This window comes from Dipodomys merriami, unplaced genomic scaffold (genome assembly GCF_024711535.1).
Source record: "Dipodomys merriami isolate MVZ:Mamm:240054 unplaced genomic scaffold, mDipMer1.0.p SCAF_489, whole genome shotgun sequence".
Lineage (NCBI taxonomy): Eukaryota > Metazoa > Chordata > Mammalia > Rodentia > Heteromyidae > Dipodomys > Dipodomys merriami.
The window spans coordinates 647,915-670,639 of record NW_027206056.1 but is presented as its reverse complement, the minus strand read 5'-3'; the positions used below and the strand labels follow the sequence as shown (position 1 = coordinate 670,639).

The 22,725-nt window shown below is 39.3% G+C and overlaps 2 gene segments (V, D, J or C); both read right to left on the bottom strand.

Moving 5' to 3' along the window:
• Positions 1-4,081: 4,081 nt before the first annotated feature.
• LOC138809181 (immunoglobulin kappa variable 1-27-like) lies at positions 4,082-4,852 on the bottom strand. The segment is given in 2 exon segments: positions 4,082-4,474; positions 4,599-4,852. Coding segments are annotated over 2 exon segments (366 nt in total).
• Positions 4,853-16,984: 12,132 nt separating this feature from the next.
• LOC138809166 (immunoglobulin kappa variable 1D-13-like) lies at positions 16,985-17,338 on the bottom strand. The segment is given in 1 exon segment: positions 16,985-17,338. A coding segment is annotated over 1 exon segment (354 nt).
• Positions 17,339-22,725: the final 5,387 nt, after the last annotated feature.

Genomic DNA, 22,725 nt, shown 5'->3' with positions numbered 1-22,725 from the left:
TGTATGGGTACTCATGGGACAGAGAGAGAAAACAGAGTTAAAGTAGGTAAATATAGTAGAAATACTATATGAACATATAAAAATGCTTCTAATGAACATTCAGAGTTGTAATTGTGCAGTGATAGAAACCATATGAGTCTAAGAAGTGAGGGTATGTAATGTGTAAAAGAGCCAGATCATGATTTTCAAGGAAGGACAGCAAAACTGTTCTGAATTAAAAGCAGACTGAGATCTAGACCAGTTAAGGCAACCTGTAAGTGGGTCCTTTTGTTACAAATGCTGTTACAATTGTCAAAGTCAAAATGATCTTGCAGTCCACAGGGCATGATTTAGAATATAATCATTTTATTGGGTCATATTAGAGAATGCCCTGTTTTTAAGAAATTTTTAGTGTGTAAAACAATGTGGGCATATTCTGAAATGAATGAGAAGAAAATACATTTTTTACTACACTTACAACCCGTCTGTAAGGGTAAAAATGTTTCAAATAATTTACAATGCAAAATAAAATTCCTTAACCATATGCTGAAATTATTCTTCCTTTGTAAGACAAATCATTTTTCTACAAGTATCCAAGATAATAATGTTTCCTCAAGGATATGACCCTTAAAAACCCATATGTTTCTTAATGCCCACCTAATAATTGCCTAAGTCTTGCTCTTGTTTAGGGACCTCCATATTCTGTCCTTTGAGTGTGGCCTTATTGGAAGTTCTTACCAGTAATGATAAATATATTTGTCAAAGAGAAATTAATTTTCACTTCTTCCAGCCAAGCAAGATGGAACCAGAATTAGGATAAACCTAAAACCCTGGACTAGTCATGATCTATTGCAAAACAATGACTCCCAAGTAAGATTCAAATCAACATCACATCACTGAGTATAGAAACATAGAGAGGAAGAGAGAAGACAGAGATCAAAAGCTCCACTAGGAATGTAAGAATGCCAGAAAGTCCTGACACCTGATGAATCACAAAGGACCCTATGAAAAAGGCAGTGTCTTCATTCAAGTCTTTATCTTCTTTTTCAATTGGAGCCTTATAATGTCACAACAATAATCAGAGTGTCTGGTCAACCAGAAAGAACTTGGAAACCCAGAAAATGTGGTATCACTCTTTAATATATTTCATTGCTCCCAGAAATTAGACCACTCACATAGTGCTCCTTCAGTCATTCTGACAGAGTGGACAATTCAAGTATCAAATTTCCTTTGGAGTAATGAGGGAGTATGATGGAGGGACTGACACGATGTATTGAACTAATAAACTGATTTGGAGAATGATACCTTCTTATGCAAATACTTAACATAATAAAAACATAATTTACAAAGTATCAATTATTTTCATCATCATTACCATGTGGCAACAAAAATTTCAAACTAAAAAGTTCAAGCCTAAATTTCATAGACTCTATGTGTTTCTTCATTGGATCTATCCTGTTCATAGGATAGATCACAGCAGTAGTCCATTCCCCAGGTCCACAGTGGGGCCAACCCTGCTGCAGGGAAAGAGAGCTCAGTTGCTCCTCTATTTTTTTGACTTCAGGTTTGAAAGCCTGCAAAACTGCCCACATTGGCTTCTTCTGGCAGGTCCACTAGATAGTATGTTGATTAGCAACATAATGTTTAGGTGATGTTCTTGGAGTAAACTGGCTTCCCTTGCTCCTGTGTGGAGTGGCTACTCTTGCTGATAGTTGTAAATATGAATAACAGGCAGAAAATGCACATTCTGGAATTCAAATTACACAGTTTTATGAAGTGTTATGGAATAGATTCCTGCAAAGCTTTAAGAAACACATCCAACAAGGCCACTGCTAATTAAGCCTGCAGAAGCGTCCCCAACACCTGTGGCTTCAGTTTCAGGAGACTCTCTAGCGAAGAAAGATATTCCTGTAACTCAGAAGTATTACAACTCTGCAACAGTACAGATACCAGAGACCAAGGCTCTTGGCCTGCAGCCTTTCCTGTATGGACTATGTCACATTTGTATTTCTTGAGGATTCATCCATTGTGTTATCCCAAACCACCAATCTGATCTTGGATATAGATGCAATGTATATTTTCCCACATACAAATTCACATTTTGTGAAACATCAGGAGAAATACATGACCACAGAATACATTGCAAACATATTCTTTGCAAACAAAAGTTATTTATATCAATTCAGATGAGAACCACCCACTTGGTGGTTCTTCAGAAGTCTCAAGTAAAATTCCAGGACTAAATTATAATGGGAATCCAAAGGAGTATTTCATTTATAGACTTTTAAAGAAAATAATAATCTTCTTATTTGCAATAACTACTATATGTTTAGGAAAAGCAGAAAAGGTCAAAAGCTATGTACTTATGACCATATAAGATGATATTAAGTGAATTGTTTATAATGTATGTATAATGTACTATGTGATTTTGTTTGTTTCTTTGGTATCTTCCTCCTCACAGTATAACCCCTGTTTCACTGTATTTTTGGGGAGGGGAAGGGAAAAACAAAATGTTTAAATAGGGATACAGGTTGACCCATTTTAAAAATGAGATGTACATGACACTATATTGAATATGAACTTTACAACTTCAGCTGGGGGTTGGTTGGGGGGTGTTGAGGGGTGGGGGATTAGTTGAGGAGGTGGGGAAGGAAGGGATGGTAGGGGAAAAATAGAAGAGGAGGCATCCTCCTCTGTTACTCATGTAACTCAGTTACTCATGTAACTGTAACTCCTCTGAACAGTATTTTTACCATTAAAAATGTATAAAAAATGAGTACTGACAGATTACATATGGGACCCATGTTTTTCCTTACTAAATCTCCACAATCTAGGTAACTCAGATCTTCCTTTAAGTCCAGATCTATAAATGTTTAACTACATGATTTAATACACTGTTACATTGTTGCCTGTGGATAAATTAGAACAGAACAGAAAAAAGTGTAATGATGTGATCCAATAGAGAAGGTTGAGCAGATTGGGAGACCAGACATCATTCCCATCTCCCTTTAAACTCCCTTTCAACACTAGGCAAACTCAGTTTGTAGGAATGCAAGTTAGCATAGCCAATATGGAGGACAGTAAGGAAGTTACTAAAATACCTAAAAAGAGACATACCAGATGATTTGGCTACCTCACTCCTGGAAAAATATCTGAAGGAAATAAAGCCAACATACAAAAGTGATATTTATAAAGGGATTTCTGCATATATAGATTTATTGTGATACTGGTATCACTAGAGAATATTTGAAATTGATCAATTGTGCTAGAATCAATTAGAAAGTAGTGATGAACTGGTCCATATATGTATGTATATCTGTGTATATGTATATATATATATATATATATATATACATATGTATATATACAGAACATATATAAAGAAACATGAAATCCTGTAATCTACAACAAAATGAATGGAACTGGAGGACATTCTGTTAAAACGGGCAAAACGAAAGGCCATTATGTATGGTCTTTCTCATTCAAACAAACAATTAAAATAGAAGAGTAACTATGTGGGCCTGAAAAGGGCTCCAGATCAGGAGGCAGGAGGGTGGTGAGCACAGGGGAAAAATAGAAGGACACGATCAATGTACATAATATATATTATGTATGTTATATTATGTATATATAGATTATGTATATCAATATACATAATATATATGGAGAATCCCAGAATCTTATTAATAGATATTGCTAAAATATGTTAATACAATAGATATCAGAAAAGTAACAACTAAAATCTGAAGCAATGAATCTGTTCTTTGTATTATAAACAGTTCCTGGTGGTAGCTCATACATGTAATACTAGCTATTCTGGAAGCTGACATCTCATAATCCTAGTTCAGAGCTGGCCTGGGCAGGAGACTTTGTGAGGATCTTAGCTCCAATTTACAACCAGAACACCAGAAATGGAACTGTGGCTCAATATGTTGGAGTGCTAACCTTGAGACAAAGAACTCAAGCACCAAGAGTGACAATAACAATAACAAAACCATTGCTGCTTAGACTATCTATTACTTGTATTATTGTTTTATGCATCTCAGGTGTTGACACAATTCACACTCTTCAAGTCTATATTGTCTATATCTGAGCAGCTCTGTCAGCAGGTGGAGGCACCAGAAGAAGCAGCTGGGGCAGCCCAGACTCTCACTTCTGCTACCCTGGGAGGTTTTTGTCATAGCTTATATCACTGTGGGAGGGTAACCATAACCATGTTGACAGTAATAAGTGGCAACATCTTCAGCCTGCAGGCTGCTGATGGTGAGAGAATAATCTGTCCCAGATCCACTGCCACTGAACCTGGATGGAACGCCAGATGCCAAAGCACTACTACTATAGATCAGGAGTTTAGGGGCTTTCCCTAGTTTCTGCTGGTACCAGGCTAAATATCTATAAATGTTTCCACTGGTTCTGCAAGTGATGGTTGCTGTGCCTCCTACAGTTGCAGACAAGGTGGATGGGGACTGGGTCATCTGGATGTCATACCTCGCATCTGGCAGGGGAAACATGAAACAAATATCCACATTAGTAACCGAATTATAAGAAGGCTCTCTTGAAGAGTAAAGCATCATGGATCACACTGAAGAATTTTAATGCCCAATATTCTTTATCCTTACCTGGGAGCCAGAGCAGCAGGAGCCCCAGGAGCTGAGCAGGGATCCTCACGTCCATGTTGTGTGCTGACTGGGACAGACTGCTACACTGACTATGAGCAGCCTATGAAGAAGTCCTGAGGGCAGAGGGCTGTGCTGCTGGCACATGCAAATCATCAGCATCTGGACAAGGTTAAACACAACTGTACGGCTGCCTCATCTCAGTAGATCTACACAAATTTGAGTCTCAGGAGACTTAGGTCAGGCAACAGTCTGTATTGTAGCCACAGAAGAGAATCAGCACATTTCTTTCCTGTGGGTGGAGCAGACCACTGATCTCATTGAGGATAAAAGTCTCTTTTCTTTTTAGTCCTTTATCTGAGACAAGACCTATTCATCAAAAGGTTAGTTCCAGAAATTTACAGACGTTTGTACAACACTCATTTGGCACAGGCATTTATTATCCAGAGCAGGAATTTTGGGAATTGCTCTGATTCACTGATCATCTTTATGTGGTAAGTTGTCAGCACTGCTGCCCTGTAATGCCATCCTTAGAGATGAAATAAGAATGTGAAGCTATTACATTGATTAGAAAATAGTTAAACTTGTGAATTGTGCAGCACAGCCTTGTTTTCTCCTATATCTCTGAATTTCTTGCATCAGCAGATACATAAAAGCAAGACATTTTCTTCTCTTCAAACCTGACCAATCTTTTCCACCATCCTAGGGGTGTGTATATTTTATAATGTCCATTATTGAGGTCTTCATATTAACTTCTGGGTTTTAAACATCTTAACCAAAGCTACTGTGTTTGAATCAGAGATTCTCCTTGAAAAGAAGGATAAACTTGGGTTATGCTGAAGCCTACTGAGTTGCCTAAACCTACATATATTCCTTTCATTTGGTAGTCTCTTCTATTTGAGAAGAGAACACTGTGTTTAACACCTGGGTTAAAGATATTGGGCTCAAGTAGAGCGAGTAGAACCATAGAAAGGAAGATCATGTTGGAATTTTTTTAACAGAATCCAGGAGCCAGCAGTACATGGAAATGTCATTCATAATGAGAGGAGGCAACATGGAGCTTAGAAGCAAGAGTGAGGAGAGCTGATTGTCTATGCTGGGGAGAAAGAGCATTGCTGGCTGCACTGAAGGTGCTGAGGTGGAATGAGACACAAGGACATCCATATGGGCCTGTGCAGTTGTCAGGGCCCACAAATCACTACTGCATGGGATGCAAAGTTGACTCATCTCAGCAGTGTTTTGCCAGTCTGACCAATATATGAGCAAATATGTGAGGGGGTTGCATGCTATGATCATGTAAGTGACAGTGACAGCTGGTGTTTCTCATCATCCAAAAAAGTTGATCATGTGGCTAAATTCATGAGGGATCAATGGTCATACTCTTTTTTTAAAATTTTATTTTATTTGTGAACATACTGTACAGAGGGGTTACAATTACATGGGCAGGATAATGCGTACATTTCTTACCAAGCATTGCAGCCTCCTCCTTTTGTTTACCCTTCACGTCCCTTCCCAGCCTCCCCCCTCGCCCCCAATCCCAATCCTTCTCCTTCCCCCCCCTTCCCCCCCCCCCGCACCGACGTTGTAAAGCTCATTTTGGTCATGACAACTTGTACTTCTCATTGTTGCAACAGGTCCACCTGTATAATGGTCATACTCTTGAGAGAAAGAATTGTAATCTGATACAGGAGAACTTTGTCTAAGAATGTATTTCAGAATAACCTATTGCTGTGCATGCAGGTGGATAAATCACCATAAATTCACACATATATGTATGTATAAGACTAGATGAATGAATGTGTGGATGGATAATTTTTCACAGTCTAGAAGTAATGATGTTCTAGTTCCATTAATAGATAGCACCATCACTAATGTACCTGTAAACTTTCTCTAATAAATGAAACAAGTGACCCTTATGGAAATAATTGATTTTTTTAATCAAAACTAAGAAAGTGTAAGGTAATTTTGGACCAATTTCTTGCCAAAAAAAAATCCTGGTGTGCAAGGTAAAGGAAAAAGTGGAGAGAATCAACTAGAAAGGGATGCCCACTGACCAATTTCAAGGGATTTTGAATACCATATAAACACTAATATACCGCATTAAATCAATTGTAAATCCTTGGATTCGCCATGATATTTTCATAAGAAATGAGATATTCTAAAATGATCAAAAACTTCTCCACACATTTTCATAAATTGTAAAAGGGAAAGAATTATTATACAACAGAGAAATCTGGCAGCCATCACCTAGTTTAGAATTGAAATGAAGATCACCAGTAATGATGATTCAAACCATGGGTCTGTTAACAGTCACCATAAAAAGAACACAGTGGCAATTCTGGACTTTGCTCGCATATATGTACTATTGAATATAACCTGAAGGAAAATTGCATGAATCTAGTTTGAGAGGCATTCAGAAACATGGCTGCTGTGCAGTCACTAAGAATGATAAGACCATGATTATATTGTGTTTTTTTTCTTACACAATAGGATGCAAAATAACATATATTCTTCCATTAGAACTCATTTATCATTTGGCAATATTTCACTGGCAGTAGGCAGAGATTTCAGTATATAGAAGAATGGAGAAACAAAAGGTAATTCAAGAGAGGAAGCTCAAACAACACTTAATCCAGGGGTTCATTTGTTATAGCGAGATATGATTTTTTCCTACCTCTCTCCTCTTTCCTCCTGTGTCCTACTTCTGTAATTAGGATAAGGTTTTGCCTTGTTGTTAACAAATTGTAGGACCATGTATACTCCTTGCCACGCACAGTCTTCTTCCTACCACTAGGATCTCAGTTTCTCTCCATGAGGTCAAGCCAGGTAAGGTCAACTTGGGCAAATACTGGAGACAATTACTGTCCAGGGAATGACTTCGCATACAGGCCAATCAGCTGTTCTGAAATGGGATTAAATTAAACATCATTAAAAGCAAACTGCCTACAGACAAGAATAGCTGTTTGTAGTAAGAGCTCTGATGTGCATAACAAATGCATTGGAAGAGCAAACATATGTGTCCATTCTTTCATCTATGACCAAGGCCATGAGTTAAAGACCAAAGAAGGGAAGTAAGTTATATTTTGAAGGAAGTATCATTATGAATCAGAGGGATATAATTGATCAAACATGCTTCCTCTCCCTTTGCCTGTGAACAAACCACTTCAAATGAAGATTGGTTCTCTTTATTAACAGAGATATTAAAAAAGGTCTAAGATACTCTTTTTTTGGGGTCCGGTCATTGGGCCTGAATTCTGGGACTGGGCACTGTCCCTCAGCTCTTCCGCTCAAGGCTAGCTCTCTACCACTTGAGCCACAGTGCCACTTCCGGTTTTTTTCTTTTTGCTTATGTGGTGCTGAGGATTCGAACACAGGGCCTCATGCATGCAATGCAAGCGCTCTACCACTGAGCCACCTTCCCAACCCTAAGATGCTCTTTTACAGGGGGTTCAAGGCTTGTTTTGAATAGAGAGTCAGGGTCTGGTTCATGTTACTCATCTGTGTGTTTGCTGAATTTCAATTGCAGGGACATGATGGAGTGAAAAATTAATATCCTTATTCAGAAGATGAATTTGTTAAATGGGCTTCAGTGAGATCACATGGAATATTTTTAATGAACCACAGATGTTCAATTTTAACTTGTTCCTCTTCCTCTCATTCTAATCATGCTAAGAGGTGAAGAGACAAAACGTGTTCTAAGATGCCCACTACCCACTTCCTTTGAGTAATAGTGTTGCTAGAGAGAGTGGCAGGTGGGATGGCGTGGCTGGAGTCTCTGGAAACAGGGCAGCATGAGAAGTATTTGTTCATTGTCTTGTCTTTGCATTAAAATGAGTGTTCTGTAAGATCAGAGGTTTGTATCTACAAGTGCTCATGGTACTGTGAGGAAATGTACTGAAGATATTTCAGCTTTTACCCCCAGAGGGAGCTGTGGCACCTTAAATCTCTTGGTGACAGAGGGACTGGTTAGCATTTGAGATGTCATTGGGGGAACTAGTTGTCCTGAGGTGCAGCAATGAGAGGGATTCCTAAGTAAGTGAGAACTAATTTTTGAAGATGGTGTTTGCACTGATGGAAATCTAAGAAGTCTCTTTGGACGATCAGGATGTGTTAGCTAAGAACTCAAAACATGTGAGGTCATTGTGTTTTCTATTCTCAGATTCCCATTTGGTCTCTCTTGTATTGCTATTGGGACCTTATTCTATTATTTTCTTTGTATATTGCTTTTTAGGTGTTTGATCAAAGATCAGAAGCTTCAATGATGTTTAAACATTCGTAGCATTTATAATCCATAAAATAACTACTTTGAAGTCTATTTAGCATTTGGTGGTTGGTTACTGATGTCATTGATCTTTTCTAAACTTTTCATTTCCAATTTATTGTTTGAATCTCTAATGGCTTACCTTTATCTACACAGCATGACAAATGCCAGTGATGGGTCAGGTTTCCTACACTACAAGTCCATCCTGCTTCTTCCGTACACCCTGGTGTGTGGATTGAGAGTGCATTCAATGTGCAGCCAGGTCACCTCACTTCCCTTTGCTCAAGGCCTCTCTTGTGTCTCTGTCACTCACACATGGAGTGAGGTTTTAGAGAAGAATACTGAGGGGAGGCCTAGGAGGGATGGGGGAGAATGATGAAAGGGTGTCATACTTATAACTGTACTTGTACTTACAAACTGATTTGTTGAATGGTAACCACTTTGTACAACTACTTAAAGACAATAAAGTTATAATTAAAATTAAAAAAAGATTTTGCAGGACACCAGAATCAAATACTATGGGGGAAGAACAAAGAAATAAACAAAAATAGATCACATAGTACATTATAAGTACATTAAAAAGAACAGCAAGAAATATAAAAAAAATTGTGGCCCTATCTTGGGATTCATTTCACTTAACATCAGCTTATATGGTCATACATACAGAGCTTTGGACCACTTCTGCTTGTCCTGGGCATATACTAGTTATTGCAGATAAGCAATACTATATGACTTATGATGCTTTGGGTCTGACTTACACCACTTAATATAAATTTTTCAGGTTTTCCATTTCCTAACAAATATGGTGATGCCATTTTTTTGATGGAGGCATAGAATTCCTATTCCTTGACCCATTCATCTACTGAGAGGCATGTGGGTTGGTTCCATAGTTCAGTGGGAGTTGATCTGGAACAGAGTTCACAAACCATCAGCAGCCTGCAGCCTGAAGATATTGCCACATTGTACTATGAACAAGATTATAGTAGACCTCCAATAGTGATACAAGCCATGACAAAAACCTCACAGGAAAGCAGAAGTGAGAGACTGGGCTGTCCCAGCTGCTCTTCATGGTGCCTCCACCTGCTGACAGAGCTTCTCAGGTGGAGTCAGTCTTTTAAGGTGACTAGAATGTATTGGGAGGAAGGTCCTGGAGGCATCTGCACACCCTAATTCTCTGTCTTCCTTCTCATGTCAAGCAGCACATATCTGACATTGCTTCTTCTGACTTACAAAGAACATACATCTGTACTTATGTGTAGTCCAGGATGTGCTAAAATTTGTAGTCATTCATTAAAGAAGAAGCCTTTCTAGGTATGTCAAAGTAAGCTTTTAAAAACAGGGCAACATGGTTTTTTACAAAAGATTTTTGAAAAGCAACATTATAAAGAAAAAAACTGTCATTAATTTTTAAACAACTTGTGACTGACACATTATAATATATTTGAAGTACAGTAGGTTTTGGTATGTACACATATTGTCAAATCATCTAAACAAGGTAACTACTAATTAGTCCATCAACCTAAACATTTACCAATTTCTTCTTGTCAAGGGATTATTTTCTTCACCAAAGAGATCTTTAAAAAACCATTTTCTAAACTAAAGGCAGGTACCTATATACCACCTGCACCAGAATCAGCTCCAAATAGATCCAAGACCTCAATATAAAAACAGACACCTTGAAAATATTACAGGAAGGAATACGAGAAACTCTAGGGCGCCTTAGCACAGGCTGAAATTTTCTTAATAAAGACCCAGAAACACAACAAGTCAAAGAAAGTTTGGACAAAAGAGACTGCATGAAACTACAGAGCTTCTGCTTGGAAAAGGACATAGCAAGCAAGATCAATGGAAAGCTCAGGGATTGGGAGAAGATCTTCACTAGTCATACAATGGACAAGGGCCTCATATCTAAAATATACTTAGAATTCAGAAAAATAAATCCCCCAACAACGTATCATCAAAGAAACAACAGCCTGATTAATAAGTGGGTTAAAGACTTAAAGAGAGACTTCTCTGAAGAGGAAATAAGAATGGCCAGTAGACACATGAAGAAATGCTCAACTTCTCTAGCCATAAAAGAAATGCAAATCAAAGCAACATTGAGATTCCACCTCACACCAGTTAGAATGGCTATAATCAAGAAATCTAATAACAACAGATGCTGGAGGCGATGTGACCAAAAGGAAAACCTATTGCATTGTTGGTGGGAATGTAAGTTTGTTCAACCACTTTGGAAAGCAGTATGGAGGTTCCTCAAAAGACTCTACATAGAGCTCCCCTATGACCCAGCAATCGCACTTTTAGGCATTTACCCAAACGATCACAAACAAGGCCATACTAATGATCCATCAACCCCAGAGGCCAATCTATTTGCAAATTAGATCAGAAGCTTTGTAGCATTCTCTGGTCTCTGCTAATACCAATTTAACTCATTGCTAATGTGCTGACTGACCCTGCAAGTGATGACAACTCTGTTCCAAGAGATGCATATAAGTGGGAGGACTGGGTCAACTGGATGTCACATCTTGCACCTGACAATGGAAACATGGAAAACATTATGCATTTAATTAATTATACTATCCAAGTACTTCCAGAAAGAAGCAGGCTGTTTCTGTTTCTCGATATTATTTCTAACATATTTATAAGATGTTTCTTTGTTTCTTTTTATGTCTTCTCACACCGTATAACCACTGTTTTCACTGTATTTGATGTTGGTATAATTTGTGTAGGGAAAGGGAAAAAAATCATTTAAATAGGCATACAGGTGGTCCCATTGAAACAATGAGACATATAAAACGTTAAGTTGAAAAAACGAACTTTACAACTTTGGCGGAGTTTGGGGGGGGGGGGTTACAGTGTGGGGGGTAGATGGGAAGGGATGGAAAGGGAAAACAAAAGAGGAGGGAACAATGCTAGATAAGAAATGTACTCATTACCTTGCCCACGTAATTATAACCCCTCTGTGTGGTATTTTCCCAATAAAACACACACACACACACACACACACACACACAAACATGAGATGAATAATCCCCAGTATTGTCCTTCTTTACCTTGGAGCCAAAACTGTAGAGCCACAGGATCTGAGCAGGAACCCTCATGTCCTTGCTGTGTGCTAAGTGGAACCTTCTCCTGCACAGGGTGTGAGCAGCCTATTATGATGTTTTCAGTTCAGTGGGCTGAGCTCTGGGCACATGCAAATTAGCAGGAGTTGGGCAGGGCTGGGCATAACTGCAATCTGGCAGACTTCAGTGACAAAGTACAGACCTAAAGACCACAGATGTCCGATTATCTTGCACATAATGTGTTTCTCCATGGTGAACAGAATATGTTGTCCTGTGAGAAAAATAAATGTTTTTAATTCCCATATTGTCCAAGACTTGCTAGTATTTTCTTTACTGTTTATGTTAATGTAAGCCAGTCACTGAGACATAAACATTCCTAAAGGAGGTCAATTTTATACTTTTCCTGCATTTTGTATCTGTGACTTTGTGACACAGGATTCTAGAGCATTCAAGTTAATTCCCTGAACCACATTATATAGTTAATAATTATCATTATTATCCAGATTGAGATATATATATATATATATATATATAGAATTCAAAAAGTTTTATGAGAGTTAAAACTCTTGAAAAGTATTGTATGTGAAATAAACTATTTTTATCTGAGATGTATAGAGTGTCTTCTGCTGTTTGTATTGGTGCCCTGTTCACTCCATACAAATGACTCATTTCCTTCTCTTCTGAATGCTGTGATTTATTGCCTCTCTCAAGGACAGACCATAAAAGATATTTCCTCCTTATATATAGGAATACATGTGGCTCCATATATAGCTTTGTAAGTGTCATGCATTTCTGTTTAATATGACATTTACTAAATTTTGGGAGGACATTTGTGTCTTCTATCTTAATTACTGGAAAGTGCTCTCTCTCCCTCTCCCCCCACTCTCTCTTTGTGTATCTAATATCTTTAACCAATGGCTGAACTCTACTTCAAGTTCACTGTTCTCCTTAACCCTGCATTATCTCTCATAACCAATATATTTTAGGTTGTAAGTGATCTATTTTTTTTTGTGCTTGGCCTGAGGTTTGAACTCAGATTTTAGGTAGTTTCCTCAGCTTTTGTGTTCAAGGCTGATTTTCTACAACATGAGCCATAGCTTCACTTCCAGATTTTTAGTGGTAAATTGGAGATAAGCAGCACATAGATTTTCATGCCCAGGCTGACTTCCAATTACCTTGAGCAGATCTCAGCTTCTTGAGTAGCTAGGACTACAGGGATGAGCCAGTGGTACCTGGTACTAAAGCATTTTTTAGTGAATGCATTTAGGCCATTTGATCCAAACAGACACAGATGGAATAAAATGCTCTGTGGTCAGAGTGAGGACAAACTGCAGCCACACAGTTTGGAGAGGACATCTTCAGCATGAGGAATCAAGCACAGCTGACAATAGGAAGTGGAATTAGAGTTAAGTTACCAGGCCCCACAACATGGAAATCAGCTTGTGGTGACACACTGCATTGTATATGCAGGATGTCACATTTGAGGACAAAGGAGCAGAATAGTCACATGGAACTTAGCATCACAAATGGATGCATCTGCTTGTGGGTGCAAGGAAATAACACAGTTGTTCCAAGTCACAGAGCCCACAAATAAGTCATTGTCCAATCAGAGCCTTCTTCATTACCATTTAGTGTGTAAACTGCATTTGAGTCTTGACTTGATTATCTTCTCCTCCTAACACGTTAATGGTCTCTGCAGCACATGCTAACACAACTGCTCCAAGAAGGATTTTACAATGTTCTTCTTCCCTCTTTTTATGATGATGTATGAACCTACTAAGAAAGCTATACTCTTCCCATTATTCCTCTTAAATTTAACTTCTATTGTTCTCATATGGTCCTCTCAATCTCTGTCACTGTCTTTGCTGGAAGAGATTTGCTCTCTCTACTCTGCACTGTAGAACAAAGCTGGTATTAAATAAAACAAGTACAAGGCATTTGGCTGCTGTGAAGTTATAAAGGCTACCTGGCAAATTATTAATAGAATGACAAAGGACATCTACCTGTGTGGAGTTAAAAGCAGACAGGCTCTAGCAATAACACATAAATTCTCTTGATCCATACTCCAGGTCTGGCTTCAGCAACTGTGAAAATGTGTCTTATGAGTTTCAAGTCTGCAAAGGATATAGGTACTGGAATACTTGGAAGAGTGAAACAATGGCCTTCAACCAGAGATCTTGCTCTGGGCTGTGAGGGATGGAGTTACTGGTTGAGAGATGAAGTTGAGGACAGGGAGTTGGGGGAGACTAAAGGAACTTTCTGTGGATCTTACTGAAAGAAGGAAGAGCTTCAGGAAAGGAACGTGTTTATAATCTGGGCCATGAAAGTAAGGGAGGTCTGGGACAAGGTGAAAGTCTAAGAGACCTAGACTTCAGAGCAGGGCTGAGACTGGAAAGGATGCTCCAGGGTTCTTCCCTTGGCTTCTGAGGGGAATGAAAAAGGAGGAAATTCAGCAGGGCCCTCAGGACAGATTCTTAATTCTAGTCCTTATTCAAACATAGAGGAAGTGGGGCTCTGGTAATTCACTCCTCTAATCCTAGCTTCTCAGGAAGCTGAGATCTGAGGATCATGGTTTGAATCCACCCTGGTCAGGAATAAATTGATCTCCAATAAATTACCCAGAAAAAGCTGGAAATGATGTTATGGTTTAAGTGGTAGAATGCTAGCCTTGAACACAAAGATCTCAGAGACAACACCTACATCCTGAGTTCAAGCCCCAGGACTGGCAAAAAAAATACAAACATCAAAAACCAAACAAACAAAAGAAAACCCACCCACCAACTAAAAAAAAAACATATGGGAGCACTTCACAAATGAAAGAATGCCGAAATAATATGTCTATTGTTCATATATATCAAATTAACACATGGATAAACATACTTTCTTTGTCTAACTCATTTCAAATTCTGATCCTGAAAAAGAACTCTAGGGAACAATGGCCCTTCCTCTCTCTTAGCCTGAGCATCATGAAGTTCAGGACCCAATCTGTTCTTTTGAGCACAAGCAGTGACCTGCTCAGTGCAGAGGACTCTGGGCCCCTGCTGGGGATAGCATTGACAGTGCAGCCCCCTCTCACCTCCCACAACTGGATATGGTGTGTGTGCATGTTCCCTTCAGGACTGCATGTCTTCAGCCCTCCTTCCCTCACCTTTCTGATCTGTACTTGATGATTTTACTATAAGAATCCTGGTGGAAGTGTCAGCCTTGTCTTGTGTGATTACACTTTCAAAGTGAAATATGAAATAGGAACTGTACACGGGGAGACTTGACCCCTTCCATATACATGGTCCTAGCTGCCATATGTACCATGAAAGCCTGGAATAGAGCTCCCCAGGCTCAAGCTCCTAAGGACAAAAGGGAAGCATCACCCCTGCTTTCCCAAGGTCTCTAAGATCAGGGTTCAGTTTTTTCTCCTTGTGTGGATTTTGGCATCTCATGGAAGCTTTGTGACATAGCAACTGGCAAGATTTCCATTTGGAGTTTTGGTTTTGTTTTGTTAAGCAATCTTCTCAAACAATTATACAAGAGAATCTCAGTATTTTAATGCAAAATTATACCATTTTATTTCTTGTACCTAAGGATTAATTTTAATTTGCATATATTAATAGCATGAGGTGATTTTTAATAATTCTATTCCTAAATTCAGTGTACTTTGGAAAATTTCACTACCTTCTTTCTATTTCTACTGTCATTTCCCTCCAACACCTACTATTTTTCTTACAGTATGTAATTGACTTCATTATTCAAAAATATATGTAAACATGCATACATATTATATATATAACTTAATTCATTTTCATTTATTTGTGCCTTTGGTCCCTTACTAACTCCCTCACCTATCTCTCTTTAGACGTTTTCCCCATTTTACTTTCATGAACTGTTACTATGTTTTATTCTTACTATTATTTAATTATTATATTATCATCATCATTTAATTTTACATACAACAAATGAGTGGAACTAGAGAATATTTGTCTTTGGAATCCTGACTTATATCATTCAACATGATCTCCAGTTCCTAAATTTTCCAGCATATTATATAATTTCATTGTTCATTTCTCTTTGTCTTTGCTAAAGATCCAGAGCAATAATGTCCTCAGAACTTTACTAAAATCCCTATTGTTGTCAGTCATAGGCCTTGAAAGCAGGGCCTGGGCACTGTCACTGAGCTCTTTTGCTTAAGGTTAGCACTCTAGCACATTAAGTCACAGCCACCCTTCTGTTCTTATGGTATTTACATGGAGATAAGTGTCTCACAGCTTTCTGGCCAGGCTGCCTTTGAACCAGATCCTCAGATCTCAGACACAGATTTCTGTGTCTAGGATTATAAGCATGAGCCACCAATGCCCAGCACAACCTCATTTTAAGAAGGACCTGAGGAGTCATGATGGGTCAAGACAAGGTCAGGCTGAACCTTGAATCTCAGACTTAGAAGGGAATTCACTAAGCAAATGGGTGCAACAGTGTAAAAGGAACAAAGGGAGGGCAAATGCCTCTCTTGTGAGGCCTTCCAAGTGGAAATCATATCCCCTGGATACCATATTCCAGATGCGCTGAAGTACAGATCTGTGTTCTTTTTTTTTTTTTTTTTTTTTTTTTTTTTTTTTTGTCGGCCGTGGGGCTTGAACTCTGGGCCTGGGTGCTGTCCCTCAGCTCTTCAGCTAAAGGCGAGCACTCTACCACTTGAGCTACAGTGCCACTTCCGGGTTTTCTGGTGGTTTATTGGAGATAGGAGTCTCACGGTCTCTCCTGCCCGAGCTGGCTTTGAACCACGATCCTCATATCTCAGCCTCCTGAGTAGCTATGATTACAGGCGTGAGCCACCAGCGCCCGGCAGATCTGTGTTCTTTTTATGACAACAGAAGCCTTGTCTGGATGATGACTGTGAGTCTGAGATTGAAGAAATACAGTTAAGATTGAAAGGATTGTAACTGACCACCTCGACCAAATCCCCAACTGAACTTCTGCGCCTGGCTGTTGCTGCAAAGCACTGTCAGCAGGTGAAACCACAAGGAGAAGCAGCTGGGGCAGCCCAGCCTGTCACTTCTGCTTCCCTTGGAGGTTTATGTTATGGCTTGTACCACTGTGGGAGGGTAACTATTACCCTGTTGACAGTAGTAAGTTGCAAAGTCTTCAGGCTGAAGGCTGTTGATTGTGAGAGTGAACTCTATCCCAGATTGGCTCCCACTGAACCTGGATGGCACCCCGGATTCCAATCTGTTTGCCCAGTAAATCAAGAGTGTTGGAGCTTTCCCTGGTTTCTGCTGATACCATTGTAAACCATTGCTAATACCCTGACTGGCCTTGCACGTGATGGAGACTCTATCTCCTACTGATGCAGACAGAGAGGATGGAGACTGGGTCATCAGAATGTCACAATTGGTACTTGATAATGGAAACAAAAGACCAATATCCATCCAATTCGTTATACTGTGAGAACTTCCATGAAGACCCAGGCTTCTAGAACTAGACTTCTCCCACAGGGTAGAAGAAGTGCAATCCTTCCTTACCTGGGAGCCAGAGCAGCAGGAGCCCCAGGAGCTGGGCAGAGGCCCTCATGTCCATGGTATGTGCTGACTGGGACTGATTGATACACAGAATTTGAGCAGCCTTAAAGAAGTTCTCAGGCCAAGTGGGCTGTGCTCTGGGCTCATGCAAATCCTCCAACTGCTAGGCAAAGCAACAGAGCCAGCACAGATGCAAGGTGGTGGAAATTGAGGTCAAAGGCCAGAACTAAAGTTATCATGTGTCCCAATGAGACCTGCACATTACAAATTTGTCCTTGAAAAATTTTTTTCCAAAGACAGAACGACTCTTTTACTGTTTTTTAAAAAGTTTATTTTTATGGGTTGGGAAGGTGGCTCAGTGGTAGAGTGCTTACCTCACATGCATGAGGTCCTGGGTTCGAATCCTCAGCACCACAGAAGCAGAAAAATCTGGAAGTGGCACTGTGGTTCAAGTGGCACTGTGGCTGAAGTGGTAGAGTGCTAGCCTTGAGCTAAAGAGCTGAGGGACAGCGCCCAGGCCCAGAGTTCAAGCCCCATGACCAACCAAAAAAATTAAAAAGTATATTTTTATTTCAACATGATCTATATTAGGATATTTGCAATAGCTTTTTCATGTCAGTCACTCAGAAAAAAAATCAGAATGAAAATAATTTTAGAAGACTGCTGCCTTGGCACCAGATATCTGAGTTTTTTGTTTTTCTGCCCTACCCCAAATTGTAGTTAATCATAATATTCATTACCCAGAAGTTGATAAGCAATAACACTGATCATACGTAGGTAGGTAGTTGGCTAGGTAGAAGTAGATAGGTAGGAATGTATGGAGTTAAGGAAGTAGAAAAATATATTAAAAAATTAAGATAGTTTAAAGCAAGGAAGCAAGGATACAAGGAAGGAAATTCTAGATAGCTACTTAAGTAGCAGGATGGATTTAAATTTTTTTAAATACCATGTTAAAACAAAGCAAGTGCAACCAAAAATCATGATCTGCAATGTAGAGACCAGCCCATGGTGTTTGCATTGCTGCCCTGTGCACTCCTGATGAATGGTTGCTTTTCTTCTCTTGTGAATGTTCTTTCTCAAAGCCTCCCTCCAAGTCATTTCTCATAAGATTTTTTTTTTAATTTTCAACCTCATCTGAAGGAAAGAACTTGGTTCTATTTCTTGCTTTGTAACAATTATTCTTTTCAACACCAGTCATTTTCTAAGCTTTTCAGTGCAGTATGTCTCCTATCTTTATTATCTGAAACCGTGGTCCTTCAGAAACTATGTTGTCCTCTAAACCATGGGCTCACACTTACTTTAGTCTACTCCATTCCATACGTGTGAATATCCCGATATCTCCCTCCAGATTCTCTAGTGTCTAAGTGATGGTGTTCTCAACGAAACACAATGAGACACAAACAGGCAAACAAATGGGGTGAAATGCAACATGACCAAGATTGAGGATGAGGAACTGGAGCCACACAGTATGCAGAGGACATCTCTGGATAGTGAGGACAAAGACCACAGGCAGTGAAGCTAGAGTGAAGTGAGGAGGGTCCCCACATGGAATTTATTCATTAGTATGTCCAAACAAGAGCAGAAACTGGATGGCCATTTGGAAAACTTTTACTTACACTTGGCTGAAAAGTGTGACAATGTATGAAATGGGTGAGAACTAGAAAAGGAAATATGTCTCCTAGATGTGGCTCTGATACAATAAAAAAATGTACATTTGCTCATCCTCCTCTGCTCATGACATGAAAGCCTAGAAATCCCTTGGAATTTGAGAGAGAGGAGAGAGAGAGAGAGAGAGAGAGAGAGAGAGAGAGAGAGAGAGAGAGAGAGAGAGAGAGAGAGAGAGAGAGAGAGAGAGAGAGAGGAGAGAGAGAGAGGAGAGAGAGAGAGAAAGAGAGAGAGAGAGAAAGATATGGATGCTTGGGCCTGGATGTGAATAAAGACTGAAATCCAACCATCTTTGTTACCCAGTGTCTCTCTATGAGGGAAGCACAGGTAATATGCCCCGTGAGCATAGATAACCACATGGCATTGCCTCCTAAGACATGTTTTCTCTGAAAGGCCAGTTAGTGAGTCTGAACCTAATCTATGGAATGTGATGGGAATCAACATCCTCAAAACTGAACAGCACACCAAATGATACCTGAGAATTATGAAAGCAAAATCAGTGTTTTAGAGAAGCAAGTGTCCATTCTACAATTAGGGACCAATGCTGTTAATCAGAGGAAGAAAAGGTTAGTCATAGCACTAAAAGGGGTTATTGAGAATCTTGGGGATATAAAAGACTACTGTTTCTTTCTCTTTTTTACCCTCAAATGCTTCCTTTTTTTTTAATTTAATTTTATTTTATTTGAGAACATACTGTACAGAGGGGCTACAATTGCATGGGCAGGATAATGCATACATTTCTTACCAAGCATTGCAGCCTCCTCCTTTGTTTACCCTTCACCTCCCTTCCCCGCCTCCCCCCTCCCCACACCCAATTATCCCCCCCTCCCCCCACCCAATTATACCCCCCTCCCCCCCCCACACCGACATTGTAAAGCTGGTTTTGACATGAAATTTTGTACTTCTCATTGTTGTAACAGGTCCACCTGAATCCTTAAACGACTTGTTTGTCCCCATCTCCTCCACATGTTATACTGACATCAAATATAGTGAAAGCGGGGGTTACACTGTGGGGGAGGGACATACAAAGCAACCAAGAAATAATCTTATAAATGCGTTTGAAACACATGCATGAAAGAAACGAAAACATTAAAATACATATTTAAGGGTTCATTTTCCTAACATCACATTATCTGACCTTTTCCGCTTGACTCATACCTATACTAGATATTGCAAATAAGGGAAACCATGGGACCTATGCTTCTTTGGGCCTGGCTTACTTCACTTAATATAATTTTTTCCAAGCCTTTCCATTTCCTAACAAATGGGGAAATGTCATTCTTTCTGATGGAGGCATAGAATTCCATTGTGTATATATACCACATTTTCTTGATCCATTCATCTACTGAGAGACATCTGGGTTGGTTCCATATCTTAGCTATGGTAAATAATGCTGCAATAAACATAGTTGTGCTGGGAGCTTTAGTGTGGTCTTGTTTGTATACATTTGGGTAAATGCCCAAAAGTGGGATTGCTGGATCATAGGGGAGATCTATGTGAAGTCTTTTGAGGAACCTCCATACTGCTTTCCAAAGTGGTTGAACAAGTTTACATTCCCACCAACAATGAAGTAAGGTTCCTTTCTGTCCACATCCCCTCCAGCATCTGTTGTTGTTAGAGTTCTTGATTTTTGCTGTTCTAACTGGAGTGAGGTGATATCTCAATGTTATTTTGATTTGCATTTCTTTTATGGCTAGGGATGTTGAACATTTCTTCATGTGTCTATTGGCCATCCTTCTTTCTTCTTCAGAGAAGCTTCTCTTTAAGTCTTTCGCCCACTTATTTATTGGGCAGTTGTTTCTTTGAGGATTTGTTGTTGGGTGGTTTAATTTTTTGAGTTCCAAGTATATTTTAGATATGAGACCCTTGTCCGTTGTATGGCTAGTAAAGATCTTCTCCCAATCGGTGGGCTTTCTATTGATCTTGCCAGCTATGTCATTTGCCCTGCAGAAGCTCTGCAATCTTATGCAATCCCATTTGTCCAACCTTTCTTTGATTTGTTGTGTTTCCGGGTCTCTATTCAGAAAATTTCGACCTGAGCCAAGGAGACCTAGGGTTTCTCCTATTCCATCCTGTAATGTTTTCAGAGTGTCTGCTTTGAGTTCAAGGTCTTTGATCCATTTGGAGTTGATTCTGGTTCAGGGTGATATATAAGGATCTAGCTTTAGTTTTCTACATGTAGTTAACCAATTTTGCCAGCACCATTTACTGAAGAGGCTGTCTTTCTTCCATTCTATTGTTTTAGCTTCCTTATCGAAGATTAGATGGCTATAGGTCTGTAGGTTCATTTCTGGGTTTTCAATTCTATTCTATTGGTCCTGAGGTCTGTTCTTATGCCAATACCAAGCTGTTTTGATTAGTATGGCTTTATAGTAGAGTTTGAAATTTGGTATTGATATTCCTCCAGCTGTGTTCTTTCCGTTGAGGAGCTTTTTTGCTGTTCGGGGTCTTTTATTGTTCCATATGAATTTTTGGATTGTCTCTTCTATTTCCTTGAAGAATGAGGGTGGAATTTTGATAGGTATCGCGTTGAATTTGTAGATAGCCTTGGGAAGTATTGCCATTTTCACGATGTTAATCTTGCCAATCCAGGAGCAAATGCTTCCTTTTAAATAAAGGGACAGGCTACTTTTTTATTGAAACACATGATGAATATAGTAAAAATATACACCCTGCTAAAAATAGGTCTGTGCTTGTTTATATAGATTTCATCAGACAGCAATCATCTCAATGACCAGTGTGTACTGCTTCAAGCTGTGAACACATGATGGATTAGAAGACCTCTGCCTTTGGATAACAGGCCACTAGTGAGCACACAGTTGAGTTTAATTTCCATGAAATATAATTGTTCAACTATTCAACTTCTTGTCTATTTCTCTGTTCGTTATGATAAGTTAGAAGAAGCCCAATACCATGTGCCCTGATTAAGGACATTACTGAAAGTGGGAGAATACACTCGGGACTTGTGACTCAGACCTGTGATTCTAGCTATTCAGGAAACTGAGCTGTAAGGATTACAGGTCAATGCCAGCTCACACATAAACCTCTGTGAGACTCTTAGCTCCAAATAACCAACCAAAAGCCAGCAGTGAAACTGTGGATCAAGCAGTTCAGTGCTGTCTTTGAGCAGAAAACCTCAGCCATAGCATCCAGGCCTTAAGTTCAAAAGCCACAACAACATTGAAAAAAGGGAAGAGAATCCCAAAGGAGTAAGTTAGGAACAGCCATAGAAACAGTATTATATTAAGTGAAGTAAGCAAAGCCCAAAGAAACATAGGTGCCATGGTTTTGGTTTCCCTTATTTGCAATAACTAGTATATATCTGAGTCAAGCAGAAAAGGTCAGATAAGTTGATGGTAGGGAAATGAACTCCAAGATAAGTATTCAAATGTTTTTTTTTCTTTCATGTGATTGTTTCTAACATATTTTTATAAGATGATTTCTTCGTTGCTTTGTATGTCCCTCCCCCACAATATAACTCCTGCTTTCACTGTATTTGATCTTGGTATAATTTGTGGAGGGGAAGGGAAAAAACAAATCGTTTAAATAGGGGTACATGTGGACCCATTGCAACAATGTGATGTACAAGTTGTTATGTCGAAAAACGAACTTTACAACTTTGGTTGGTGGGG